We start from the raw sequence: 14,474 nt of genomic DNA on the forward strand, positions 1-14,474 counted from the left end.
CTTTTCAATAACACTTTTCCATCTGTCAAATTTTAACTGCAATTCTTCCATGCTATCAGCCATCAAGACTAAATCATCTGCATACAAAATCTCAAATAACAACCCCTCCATTATGTTTCCACACACAACATCCATCACAATTGCAAACAGAAACGGTGATAACACTGATCCTTGATGCACTCCTACCTTAACACTAAAAGCGTCCGACATCCCCCTTCCAACCCTCACCTTTGTCTTTGCCCCTTCATACAGCTGCATCACAGCTTTAACAAGTCTCTCATTCACTCCTTTCTTCCTCAACGCCCATTCAATGACCTTCCTCGGTACTCGATCAAAAGCCTTTTCTAGATCCACAAAACACATGTACAATCTTCGTTTCTTCTTTCTATAATTCTCCTGCAACATTCTCGCCATGAACAACGCATCCACCGTTCCCCTACCAGGCATAAACCCACACTGCATTTCATTAACTGTCACCATACTTCTCAACCTCCTCTCAAGCACCCTCTCCACTACCTTCATTCCGTGCTCTAGTAATTTCACACCCCTGTATGACCCACAATCTCTCACATCTCCTTTGCCCTTATACAACGGCACCAACACACTGTGTCGCCAATCCTCAGGTATACCTTCATCATCAAACATACTGTTAGCAATTATCATCATAACTTCAATTCCTATCACCCGACTCGCTTTAATATGTTCAGCCAATTTATAAACATTGTATATTTCAAAATTTAACAGCCAAAAAATCATATTTGTCAGCAGATAAAGTTAAAGATTAATTTGTGCGAAAGAATTCATGATAATTATCAAAAGAGCGTCAGATTGAAGTGAAGACATCTCACGATTCTTACCCCATGAGACTTTGTGATCACTGTGAAAAACGGTTTGGTAGTCTGGTGGCAACTTTACTTTTACTTGGCAGGCGTTGATGAATATGCTGTTGTTGGCGTCAATGAATTTTGACGTCTTGCTGTGTGTGTACTGACAACGATACCAATAAAGGAAGGTACGAGAGTTTCCAGTTGAAACTGATGAAGAATTAATTCATTGAAAGAGTTATTCGCGCATGTTTCAATTTTAGACATTACAATTTATTAGTATAATTTACAGGAATCAATCTAGGAATGCGGTAAAGTGAAGCAACATAGAAGAAGCTTCAACTAAGAAAGAAAAATGATGTAAACATACACTTTATATCCTGCATATCAGCGTCATCTTCATCTTCATCATCATTGCAGTACTCATCATCATCATTCTCATCATTATCTTTATTATTTTTTGGTCTGTTCAATTTAATTGCATTATTTTGCAATTCATTTTCATTCTGCTCCATTGAATCAATGACCACAATTTCTGCCGGCACTGTAACTTTCACCTTTATATCCTGCACCAGCAATATCAAATCAATGTATTAAATTTAATTTAATTGACAATGCGTAATAATTCCTAATTTACAAATTTGAAAACTTTAACGACCGAACAATTTATTAGGCTAATGTGAGAAGTTCTAAAAGTAAATTTAAATTGAAAAAGTGTTTGGCCATATTTCTGTAGAATCGTTAGAGCAAAAAACAAAAAAAAACAAAACATCAACTCACCAAATTCAAGCCAAGAAGACTACACAACCCAATGGACGACGAGGAATGAGCTAGCAGGTTCATGAACTTTGACCCATGGCACGGGTCGTGAGTTCTAGGTTCAAAAGATGCATGGAAGTCATAAGCTTTTTGAAAAACATTTTTGGGGTAAACCGTCAGCCAGATATATTGGTACCTTCAGATGGCAAATGAGATTCGAATAATTATAAATTAATGGCTTCATGGAGAAAATCCAATTCAATATAATAATATAAAATATATCTATGAGTAGACATAATTGATATAAAAGTAGATTACTATCAATGAGTAGTAATCAAAACTATCAATGAATACTATATAACTATCAAAATGTAGATGATATAACTCACAAAACACTGCATAAACATTTAGAGATCGTTATGAATGAAAAAAAAACCAAGCCCAATTAATAGCTACAACAAAAAACCTTTGAGAGAGTTGATAGCATCCAATATTTTGATGCTCTACCACTTTGTTGGCGTTCACGTTCTTGTGAGGCTGTCACAAAGAAATTTAAAAACTGATAGAAATACTTTCAACAAACAAACAGAATGATGAAAATGAAAATCACGTTTGGTATTCCATAGATGAAAAAATTAATTACCGACACTTTTCGAGCAAAATGCATTCATTTCAACGAAACCAATCTGACTAACCCTGAACCTGGTGAATATGCCCATAGCGATCATGTGCTTGAAGACAGGGGTTAGCACCTTGGACGAGTATCCACTGAGCATTTGGTACAACTCGTGAGCTCTGCCTGTCTTATCCGTCAGCAGTGAAATGGACTGTCGGTGTGGATTGATGAATGTGCAGTTTACTGATAAAATATGTGGCACCGAGAGTTCAAATATAATAAAATTAGTTATTTAAACTACTGAAAAAAATGTCTAAAAAGCTTTTGAATCTAATCAACGACGTTTTCGTTTGATAATTCTTCTACACATGGTAAGCACTAACATGAACGAGATTCTGCAGCGTGGAAAAGAGTACGTGGTCCCCTCGGTCGATTTCTTTCGGAGATTTCCCAACATCCAAGGAGGGGTGGAAGATTGAATATTTGCTGCAAAGTTCCTCTATGGTGTCTGGAAGTTGCATCGAATATTGTTCCAGCAAGTTCTCGGGTGTGTTGTACCTTTGGTTAGATTGCAAGTTTTTAAATTAACAATAAAAACTGCATACAAATTAGGTTCAGTGAATATCAAAATAAGCTAATAAAGTAAGTGTATGAAAAGTTATTAAATTATTACGGCGAGCCAAGTTAACTACTCTCCATCAGAGAACAACTTATATCTCCACTCCTTAGAAGTTATTCTGGTAATAATTTGTTGTAACAAAATCTCATCTCCTCATTCACTTTCACGCATCTTCAAACACGTAGTTCTAACAGGTTGCTATGAGTCACCATTTGAAATGAACCAAACAATAGGCTAGTTTAGTAATACTACTACAATTAATCGACCATACCCAAATTTTATTTCCAGCTTGCAAAAACAGGCAATGTATGCTTCTGCATTCTCTTTGGCTTTGTAGATACTGTACGTCTTGTTCTCTTTGAATTCCTTGCATAATTCCTACAGTAAATTGAAAGATTATTTCAGACATTTGGGTAATTAATTTCTATTAAATTATTAAACTCTAAAAAACTGTATGCTCTCTCAAAGACTCTAAAAAATATTACATTACTCAACATGATAAAAAATGAATGGTAGCAGACCTTGTCATGCATCAACTCTGCTTGGTAGACGCAGACATTTTTCCGAACTTTTTCCTTTTTCAGCAAATAATTTTTTCTCCGCAAACACGCTTTTGCAGTCTTATTTTTTGAACACTGATCATTTAAAAATAAAATTAGTTTAGCAATTTAAAAAAAATTCAATTGAATAATTGTTGAGATGATGAAATTAGAAAGAATGCAGTTACCTCGAGACGTTCGTGTAGGATATCTCGGACAACTGTACTGTTAACAATCCACTTCAGAGTGTTGCCCAGGAACAAGTTCGCCAACGAGCACAACAATATCTGAAGATGGCAGTATACAACATGTAGAAAATAAATTGCGTTTTTTTAAACCACACTTATGAATTTGAGTTGTATCTCTATGTCTACAAAAATTTAGCTCAAAATTGAAATGCCTAATTCTTTTATTTGATTTCTTCATTGGAAAATAAATAACTACCAGATTATTTTATTTGTTTTTTTTATCTCTACAACAGATATTCAACAAAGTTAATACCTATAAAAAAATTTACAAAAAAATTAGAATGACATTAACAAACAATAATGATAAAACTGAAAAATATGAAGGTGACGAAAGAAGATGTAAAACAACTGAACTGACCACTCTATCTTCTTGACTGGACCACGAGACTCTCTGCCTGGTCATTCTCCTCAGGGCCTCCTCATCCTTCTCATCATAGCACAACTTTCTCTTTTGTTTGCTGTGGGGAGCAGCTGCTGAGTCTGATGTTTGAGATGTTTGATTATTGTCACTATCCGTTAACGATTGATAACAATAAAAATAATAACAGTGGTGGATAATAACCATTTAAAACAAAATTCAAAAACGAAGCTGAACATTAATGTGAAATGATAGTTTTATCTTTTTTATATATTCTCTTAACATTACGAACCGTCATGCATGTTTTCTGTGGTTGCAAGTAGTGTTTTAGACTTTTTAGCTTTTGGTTTCGATTTCGAGTCTGTGGGTACAACAAAAGTTGTAGAAAGAAACTTGATAATTTACTATAAATGCTAGTGAAAAACACTAGATGGGTGAGGAATAAAAAAAACCGTGGAAACCTGAGACTAATCCTCTTTTCCTGATCTGCTTGGTGCCCACATTTGGTCCTCGTTTCGACGTACCCTCCGACGTGGTCTCTGCACTGCTGCACGTTTGCCCTGATCTATTCTCACCTTCCGCACCTGCTTCAACTTTTTTTTCAACATTTCATACAAGTGTCTGTCTGTACAAAACAATGATATAATAAGACTAACAATCGATGATTGGTTTCCTGTCAATGATGCCACCGAACGTGAACATGCCAGGCTCCATATGCTTCTCCGTGTTTAACGACCAGTTGCGTCGCAAATTTCTACATGAAAAAATTCAATGCAACAATTTTATAATTTCATTCTGCTCTTGCAATTAACAATCCATGATAGCGTGACTGGAAGATGAGAAGAAACATACGCGAAGAGAGAAGAATCCGTTCCACCAGGACCGAGTCGATCACCAGGCAAGAATCCTACATCACTAACTTCACTCACGTCTTTGCCATTTATGAAATCTCTGAACTTTTCTTTCAAGTTGCTTCTTGTCTGATAAGGTTTCGATGGGGCCACTAGATTTTGAAAACAAAAAAATTATATATAATCAATCGAATGATGATAAAGATCTGTTTGATTGATATATATGTAAAATACAATAAACATTATAAATACGATTCATCCAACCTGATTTAACATCAAGACTGAGTGTCTGTAGGGCCATCCAGTACCTGTCAATATCCATCAAGCTCTGAAAATCATACATCATGCAGCCTTCATCATCTGTAACAGGGAACAAGGAAGATGATGTCGTCAAATTACTGTTGTCGTACAAGCTGGCCATCTTGTGCACGTACATGTAGATCTGCATAAAGAAAATTTGAAAAATAAAAAAGAGATAACACTAAGTTACTAGCAGTAAATTGAATTTGTTCAATTGAAATGAACGAAACATGGACAACTACAACTACACGGACCTCCTCCTTCTTAACGAGGGCGCATCGAGTGAACGACAGCAGGCCCAACTTCATCAGAACCTCACAGGTGCACTGAAACTTGAATAAATACTTTCGACCCTTTGTTAGCTGCCTCACGATCTGCATTTCATGAAATTTAAAAACCATCAGAGCAGGTCTCATGAGCATGGTAGTCTAGAAAAATAGTCATGTTAAAAATAGAAATATGCTAAATAATTATAAACCTCAGTCGGGATATCGTGCAACTTGGCGTGCAACTTGTTAGGGTCACTGGTGTGCTCCTCTAAGCCTTTTATGTCAAACTTTACAAAAAATTATAAATAAATTGAATACGTTTTCAGAAAAATTTAAACAAACAGTCAAACAACGAAGTGATATTTAAAAAATCGAAATGTAATAAGAAGTACTCCAAAATGAAATTCAACAAAAATTTAAATATAGGAGTATAAAACTGTTCAAGGTGATGTTTGCATTGAAACGTACGGGCGAACAGGACAGGATGGACTCGATGAAGACGGATAGAGGCATGTTGTCGATGGCGTCGGTCATGCTGCACCAGCCAACTGATCGATCTGGTGGGTCAAAGGTCATTAGGTGCATCTAATTTTTCGTTATATTTATTAATAACCACCTAATCATAATGTTAAATAAACAGATAAGTAAATTCATAAACAAATCAATAGATTTGAAAATACAGATGAGACGGAAGTTATCCTAGCCATTTTGAATTGATTTTATCTTATGCATTCTAAATTGCATTAATGACTATAAAATACATTTGTTATATTGATGTCATAGTGAAATTTTATAAAATTTAAAATTAACAAACGACAAACAAACAAACACACTGATATGTGGATCGATCTTTTGAACTTGCTTAAGCCAAACGGGGATTTCAAAGTCGTAACTTTCCTAAAAATAACAAATATCATGCTCATCCATAACAATTCATTTAAAGGTTAGATAAGTATCATTGAAGTAATTTTCAATTATTATTTAAGTGACTTGTTGCCTAAATGAAAGCTGTCAAAAAAAAAGTTAAATTAACGTTGTAGCCATAAACGAGACTCCATAGGTAAATATGGACCATTTTAGCCTTTCCAAACTTCGGACGATGTTCAAGGGGTGGAATTTTCTGGAAGATGACATAACGGTGAAGGATAATTTACAATTAATAAATGTTTCAATTGACCGTAGCATATCATATTTACAATAAATTATCAAATAAATTGTAAAACTATTCCTTCTTTTATATATGAGTAATGAAAGAAAGTGGAAAGTATAGAATATTTTGAAAATAAACTAACAAGAGCTGTCGTTAGGCTGGTTTGAGCTTCTGATGATAACTGCAAAGTAAATATATGTCTGTTTATATTTATCTATCACCTGATTTTTATTTATTTTATTTGTCAGTTCTTGAGGTGATAAGAATGAAAAAAACTTTCAGTGAAATTTTTATAAATAACTAAGAATAGTTTACCAGCATTAAGCGATAAAAAGAAAATACACAAATAAATAAATGAACAAAAAGCAAGCAAACACACAAACAAACAAAAAACTTACAGAAACAGTTCTATCCTTGAGAAGTTGAAAGTTAAGAACTTTCATGACCTCTTCGCCATCCTCTTCAACATTCAGGTCACAATAAAATGTAAACTGCAAAAAGAAAAATTTTTTTTTTGCGATATTTTTTTTTTGCAACAGTGAGATAACTTGTCTGCCACAAATTTTATAGAAAACGCATAGCAATGAAAACCAAAAATTTAGGTGTCAGCAATGAAATAAGTTAATTTAAAACTTACAACATCAGGTCGTTTTAAAAAGGAAAAAGCTATTTGATGAAAACAAGAAAAGATTTGAACCTCTCCTTCTGGCACAGTTTTGTTTATGACTTTAATCTTCTTGTGGTCTGCCAACTTTTTCAGCAACCTCTTCAGAGATTTGGTCGTAAATAATTTTTCATTTTCTGCATTGTAGATTTCCTAGATGGAGTAACAATAAAGTAACTGAAGTCGTACATGATAAAAACTGATCTAACATAATTAATTGTTAAAAGTTATTGAGATAACGAAGATAAGATAGACTGACTATAATTATAACAAATTACCACCATATTCTACAAGCAGACATGACAAAAGAATAAAAAATATTGTTAACTGATGAACATGATGTGATATGCAGCACAACAAACTTGTTTAAATAGATTGAGATCATAAACAACTATCTCCCTGTGGATGACCTTCATGATGTGCCTGACACGCATCAGGTTGCGAAGTGTTGAAGTGCTGTCTGCTCGACATTATGTTTTAAAGATATGAAGTCTACATATAATGGTTTCAGAAATTTCTACATACGATAAAGAGGGTTCTTTTTACGTCATTAAAAAACTGGAAAACTGGATGTAAATTTTTAATTGAAAAAGCTAACAAATGAGATACAGATGAAAATAAATTGCACAGCCGTATAAGAAAATTAATTCGATCCTTATAGAAGCATACATTTTAATAATTGAAGATTAACAACAAACAACACACGTTTAGACGACATTTTCCCCGAGATCGGGGGTTGCCGTTTGGCTACCTATGATGACACCGAAATACCCCTCGATGCCATTCCATCATAAGTAATTTATTTGGCTAATTTTTACGCAGGACGCCCTTCCTTACGCAACCACAGTTATAAGCGGTGGGCCTAGCCTTTGATGATCCAACATCCCTCACAAGGCAGTGAGGGTCAGTTTAATGTCATAACCAGGACATTAATTGAAGATTGAAACTAAATTTTTATGAAGACGGTAATAAAATTTCAACACAATCACTCTACCAGTAAACAGAGGTAAGTATTCACTGGTCTCCTCAGAAGACAAATCATGAGATTGTGTCGCTGCTGCTGGACCTGTTGCTGAATTAGTGGTTGAGTTTGTCGTTTTGGACGATGCCAGTGATGAGGGTTTGATGGTGGAAGTATCGTTTGATGTTGGCGCTGTATCGTATGTTGATGTAAGAGACACTCCTTCAATTTCTGTGTCTACATCAGAGCAGTCAAACTTTATCACAACTGATGATCCACCAGGTCTGTTGTTCTGCTCATTTGCATTGATGGAGTTATCAATAACATCACTGATGATGCTAAGATCTCCTAAGATCTGTTTTGAGATTTCAGGTGTTGGGGCGATTGATGAGTCAAAAGGTTCGAAAGATGACGAGGGTAGAGGGTAGGATATCATGGGAGTCGAGCACAGCAACGATGATGTAGAGTTTTGTGAAGGTGTGGTCAAACTGCATCTTGCACTCTTTAAACTCTGATCTATATGAGTTAATGGAACAAATTTAATCCCAACTTCCACATGTAAGGATAATAATCTTGAAAATGTAGGACATGAATTCTAACCCAATTTGGCAGACTTCCTATCTGGCATGATAATCTTCTGATTGTGATGGAAGTTTTTGTACTTGGATAGGCATATCCTTCAACAGAAGTTTATTAGTAATAAGTGAAAATATTTAAATAAAAATGTTATTGTACAATTTCATGGTACAAATTATTATCAAGTCACTTTTACTCATCATTTGAGAACTTTGTGGCTTTGCAGCTGTTGCACAAACAAATGCAACCAATCGAAAAGTACCACCAAGTAAAATTGTTGAAACTAAAAACAGGTGTGGTGTGAAAAATTGCAAATGTACAAAGGCAAAGCAATACATAACTCCTACTTTTTGATCCGGTGCTTTCCCTCCTCAACCTTAATCGATCCAAAGCACTGCCTCCTCTCGAGATTTCTCCACAGAGTTCTGAAGTCATTTATTGCGATGTTGAGTCGTTTGATGAAGTCGGACCCCTTAACGCCATCCCATCCACTCTCGTCTATCATTCTATAGCAAGTTGAAAGTTGGGATTGGTCCAAGTAAACTGGGTACTTAAATTCTGCAACGTTAACAACATTAAGTCTTAAATGATAGTGAAATGACATCTAAAAACATTTTCTCTATCAAAGCATTAAACTTTTCAAATTAAAAAGTAAATATTACATTTTTGAATTAAAACAAATTAAAAAGTAAATATTACATTTTTGAATTAAAACAAGAAAGTGGAATACCATCTGGAAACATGCCATAGCAGTCCATGTCGGCACAAGCATCTTCATCATCACCGTCACCCATCGTCTTCTCATCATCGTCACCACCATCATCTTGGTTTACAAATGGTTGAATCAGTCTCAGCACTTTCACCATTCTCTCCTGCCCCTTACTGAAAAAAATTGAATTAGACACCAAATTGATTCTATTTCGATTTAAACAAAACAGCCACCAAAATGAAATTGTACGATATGTAGCTCAAAAATAATAACTAACACAATAATTATCAAATAACATCATTCAGACATCATCAAAGTCACCTAGAACAACAACAATTCATCATGAACATTGACACGCGCACAACCAAGAAGAACACAAACACAGAACCACGATTCCACCAAACTGACCCTTTAGTTAGGTAGTCTTTGGGCTGGGCATCCGGAAACCATTCCCTCATTGGCCTCAATTCTAAGCGGATGTACTTGCTGCCCAGTCTCGAAAGTTTGCGAAACAACTCTTCTGGTATTTGCTTTTAATGTATCATTAAAAATATAACAGTTTTTATACATAACATTTCTTCGGCTGTTAAACAACAATGTGAGACAGTTTGTTCAACATTTTAATATTTTAATAACTTTACAAAAACATTATTTGAACTTAAAATATAATTAGCATAATTAATAATATGCTGTTAAATAGAATAAAAACTTACTTTTTGTTAATAATATATAAAAAAAAATTTTCTTAGCAAAAAATTTGTAAAAAAAAACTGAACATAATAACCCCAGCAAACTTTTCTTTAGCAGTGGCTAGCATCATGGTCTTGTTAGGCTCAGATGCAAGCATGGAACAAATCATGGACAGATGCGTCAGGTAGATCGGCGTGTGGTCGGCGTGGAAACGAGTCAATAGAAGAACTTTGCCAGAAATACAACTGATGCCAATTGCTGGTTTCATGCAGAAAAACTGGAAATATCAACATTTACACTTTATGATTGTGGTCTCTATAGAAAAAAAAACAATGGTTATAAGCTATCTAAGTTAAATATCATAAATAAGAGAGGATAAATTTCACAACTACAAGAATCTGATCATAAAAAAAGTTCCAGTAACAACAAATACCTGCACAGTTATCAGCTGATACTTTTTCAATTTCTTCCTCAGAGGAAATGCATTGGCAGGTTTAACGTTGAAGGCAGTGTTGATGCTTGCATTTCCAAATGTAAGAGCACCTTGCCACCTGGACCTGATAGAAGATAATGATTATGAATTACACTATGACTTGTATTTTCTTAACAAATCAAGCTAGTAAAAACGGTTTCTTTTAAAATTATTCCAAAAAAACTAAATAACATGAGAAGCAATGTTTGTGCAGTGTGTTTGTTGAGCTAACCCACACTGAAGTAGTTAGCGGTCATCAAAAATATCAAGAAGCCAAGTCAGATGAAAGAGATAATGAGTTGAAAAATTGTCAGACATTATTTGATGAATGTGAATAAAGTAAATTGATGCAATTGGTAAAATCTATTAATGAAATTTCCAATTTAGGTATTTACGTATAAAAATAATTAAAAATTAGACATAGTGAAATATGTACCTTCCTATTCTTTCAAGAAAGCAGTACAACTTGTCATCTGAAATGACATTCATGATGTTTAAGTTGCAGTTGTCGACTCCGAGCAGTGCAATGTTTCTCTGCTTCTGAGATGCCACAATCACCAGGCTCTCTGAATAACTTGGTAATGCAAAATGTTTCAATTATCAAAACGTTTCAATTATCAAAATGTTTCATTTGCCGCATTGTAATACTTAAAAAACATCAAAAAATATTCATATGAATGCATGTACTTGGAAAAAGATGTTTTTGTCAGCAATTTTATTTGAAAAATTATTCTCTTATATGTAATAAAATTAAACAGCATGCATTGCACAAAGCAAAATTTATAAAATTTGGCTCATATCTAATGACCACTTTCACCTTTTAACCAAAAATATAAATAAATTATGAAAAAAAAGTTTAAAAAGAAATTAAATTATAATGATGAATATGCTCAATGCTAACTTGTCAATAACTTCATTATATGTGATCAGTCCGTTTCTGACATTATCAGTCACATTCACTCGAGTTTTAAATGTGGAACAGGATCCACGAACGCCCAGCTTACTTTCATGCACAATCTCTACGGGGTATATATCCTCAGTTTTTGCCTGACAACAAAAAATTTCAACATCATCATCAACATTATTATTCATTATTCTACAAATAATCAAGTTGACGTTCTTGACAATATTCTCCGGTCAGAATGTTGCTTCTTATAATAATTGCATGCCCTTCTCGGCCCTGAAGCAAACGTGCTCCAAAAAATAAGAAGAAATGGAAATAAGAAACTGGATCCAAATGTTATTCATTAATTATTCAATAAGAAGGATAATATTTAAGAAAACTTCATGTAATAATAAAATGCTCCTGCTAGAAATATGTTGACTAGCAGCATTTTCAAACTGTTGAACAATGGTAGTGCCAAACTTTATATTGAACAAAACAATGGAAGACAAAATTAACAAATTATAAATATGCCATGACAAGCTAAAGCTACCCACCTGCTCAATGCAAACTCCAGTTTCCTCATCATTAAAGCTGAACCTATCGATGTAAACAAATGGAATGCGTGGAGTGGGCAGTTTGAAGAATTCTAGCTCCTTATGTCGAATCAGTAGGTGATTCCAAATGTAAGTCTTGAAATGGTCATCCAATGAGAGGTCAAATTTCTTGGGCCTCAAAATCACTCGTTTCCATAATGTTGGAAGAGTGATGCCTACAGAAAAAAAAGTAAAATTTTAATTTAAGTTAAATTAAATCATTGTTTCCATTATAACTTTTAAAAATTAAGATCTCACAAAAGGTTCACAATTGATTTTCAGAAACTAATTTGCCAGAGCAATAAAATGTTAGTGCATAAGCCATAAATTAAAAAGCCCTAATTAATTGCAAAATGAAATAAAAATTGTAGCTTAATCTATTAAATTTGCACATCAGAAACAAAATCACTTGGTCATCAAAGTTGTAAGTTTTAAAAAACAAACAGTGAGCAAAGTCAGTCAAAGAAATTTACAGATCAAAAAACTAGTCTAATCTACTAAACTAAAGTCAACAAATGTTTGTTCAACTAACGTTCCTTATCCCTGACACTAACCAAACCAAAATTTATGCTAAATATCATTTCAAAATTACAATTATTTTCTTTTTCATAAGAAACCACTAACACCCTGGACTTCTTTGGGAAATAAAATCTTGCAACCCAGTCAAGCAAAACAATTATTAATATTATATTATATTATTATATAATAGTACGAGTAGGAAATTAAGAACCAACCATCTAATCCTTCCAAAGCGATTTCATCGAGAAATATTTCTACGAAATCCATCGAGTTTGCGACCAACTACAAAATAACTTTCTATTTGATTTTAATTTATTATTTACATGAGAAACTAAAACCACATGCAGATATGGACACAACTAAATGGCAGAACGCTCAGTTACAGCGCACAAAAATGTATGCGCCTCTATCGAATTTTTAAAAAATCTTTTACTGAAATTGCTCATCCGTATTGCTTTGCTGTGCTTTTTGTATTTACTTGGCTCAAAAGCAAGAGCCACACTGACGTTCCACATTCATTCTGTTTTATGCAGTGAATCGTCAAGTGGCTGATGATTGTCGCAGGTGATTTAACCAAAAGTACTATTAAGTACTTTACTTATACATTGAAATATTATAGTACCAAATCTAGTACTAAAAACCGACAAACTTAAATAAATAATTGTTAAAGGCGCTTTGTTCTGGTTCGCAGTGACTGGGTTTGAACACAGAATGGAATCTTCGCCTGTACCATAAATGCTTTTTGTGTGATGTTTTAAAATACTTGAAAAATTTTTAATTGGAGGGAAATGGACTTTTATGATACTTCCCTATCAATTTTAATAATTTGTCCTCTCTTCTTTTTTTTATTTAATCAACTTGTGTTTGTGAGACGCTATCGACGGTTGCAAATTATTTAAATACTTAACATTTGAGCATTCAACACTTCAACACTGTTCATCGTACACCCAATCATCAAATGTTTTGCTTTCTTACAATTTGCTACCAAAGAGCACCCTACTATCTGATTCGCTCTTTTGTTGATCGGCTGAATAAAATTTGTAAATCACTTTAAATAATTTCAATGCTTTAAAGTTTATGTAAAGAATAATGACCACTTTGTAACGTAACATAAATAACGTTGAATGCAATCTAATCGTCGATAAGTATGTATAAAAACAGACTTATGAAATAATGGACATACTTCTATTATATTTTTTTATCAAATAAATAAATTTTAACGGAATATTTTTAATAAAGAATAACATTATTATTATTATTGAATCATACCACAACCGCATTTAATCAAAAAAAATGTACAGAAGTCATTCATTGAATTGAAATCGAAATATGCAATCGAGTAATGTTGTTTTATTGTTAGACGAGCAAATGCTCTCCAGCAATAACTTGACCTCGTAACGACCCGTCGCGACCTGCAAGTCTATTGCTTCAACAAGTCTTTCATCGTATGACATGATTTGTGTACGTTATCAAATGACCATTAAAGGCTGACCGGTGACAAATACACAAATTGTATTGCGTACATTGTTTACTAAATCGTATACGCACCAGCATAGACATACATGGATACATGTACGTATGTATGCATGCACGCATGTATGTTGACAAGCAATGAAAGAACGACAATCGATTTTTAACGATAATATTCATTTATGTAGCATCATATATTCGTCTTCACGATTTGATACAATTTTATAATGTGTTTGTCCTAAATAATATGCGATAGAGTTCAATACTTTTCATTGTTTATCAACGTTTTTTTTACTTTACATAACTTTTCTGACAATAACCGAAAACGATTAATTCAAAACAAACAGTTTAATTCAAACCAAACAGTGTAATACCACTGCAAACATGCGTGACATTTTGAA

At 33.7% G+C, this 14,474-nt stretch overlaps 1 protein-coding gene across 1 annotated transcript; it reads right to left on the bottom strand.

Moving 5' to 3' along the window:
* Positions 1-774: 774 nt before the first annotated feature.
* Positions 775-12,870, bottom strand: HELRODRAFT_160589 (hypothetical protein; the record flags this gene model as incomplete). The annotated part of the gene is made up of 33 exons (XM_009017538.1): positions 775-1,034; positions 1,195-1,390; positions 1,605-1,779; positions 2,050-2,120; positions 2,279-2,410; positions 2,583-2,757; positions 3,090-3,196; positions 3,340-3,453; positions 3,546-3,644; positions 3,964-4,085; positions 4,256-4,324; positions 4,425-4,556; positions 4,620-4,717; positions 4,816-4,966; positions 5,079-5,256; positions 5,369-5,542; positions 5,593-5,670; positions 5,852-5,968; positions 6,417-6,503; positions 6,932-7,024; positions 7,231-7,350; positions 7,560-7,657; positions 8,264-8,674; positions 8,759-8,835; positions 9,082-9,292; positions 9,465-9,616; positions 9,852-9,973; positions 10,228-10,410; positions 10,567-10,690; positions 11,042-11,179; positions 11,507-11,652; positions 12,046-12,260; positions 12,819-12,870. 33 exons carry the CDS (start codon positions 12,868-12,870, stop codon positions 775-777), a joined length of 4,677 nt encoding a protein of 1,558 aa, XP_009015786.1.
* Positions 12,871-14,474: the final 1,604 nt, after the last annotated feature.

Source organism: Helobdella robusta (genome assembly GCF_000326865.2).
Source record: "Helobdella robusta unplaced genomic scaffold HELROscaffold_2, whole genome shotgun sequence".
NCBI classification, from domain to species: domain Eukaryota; kingdom Metazoa; phylum Annelida; class Clitellata; order Rhynchobdellida; family Glossiphoniidae; genus Helobdella; species Helobdella robusta.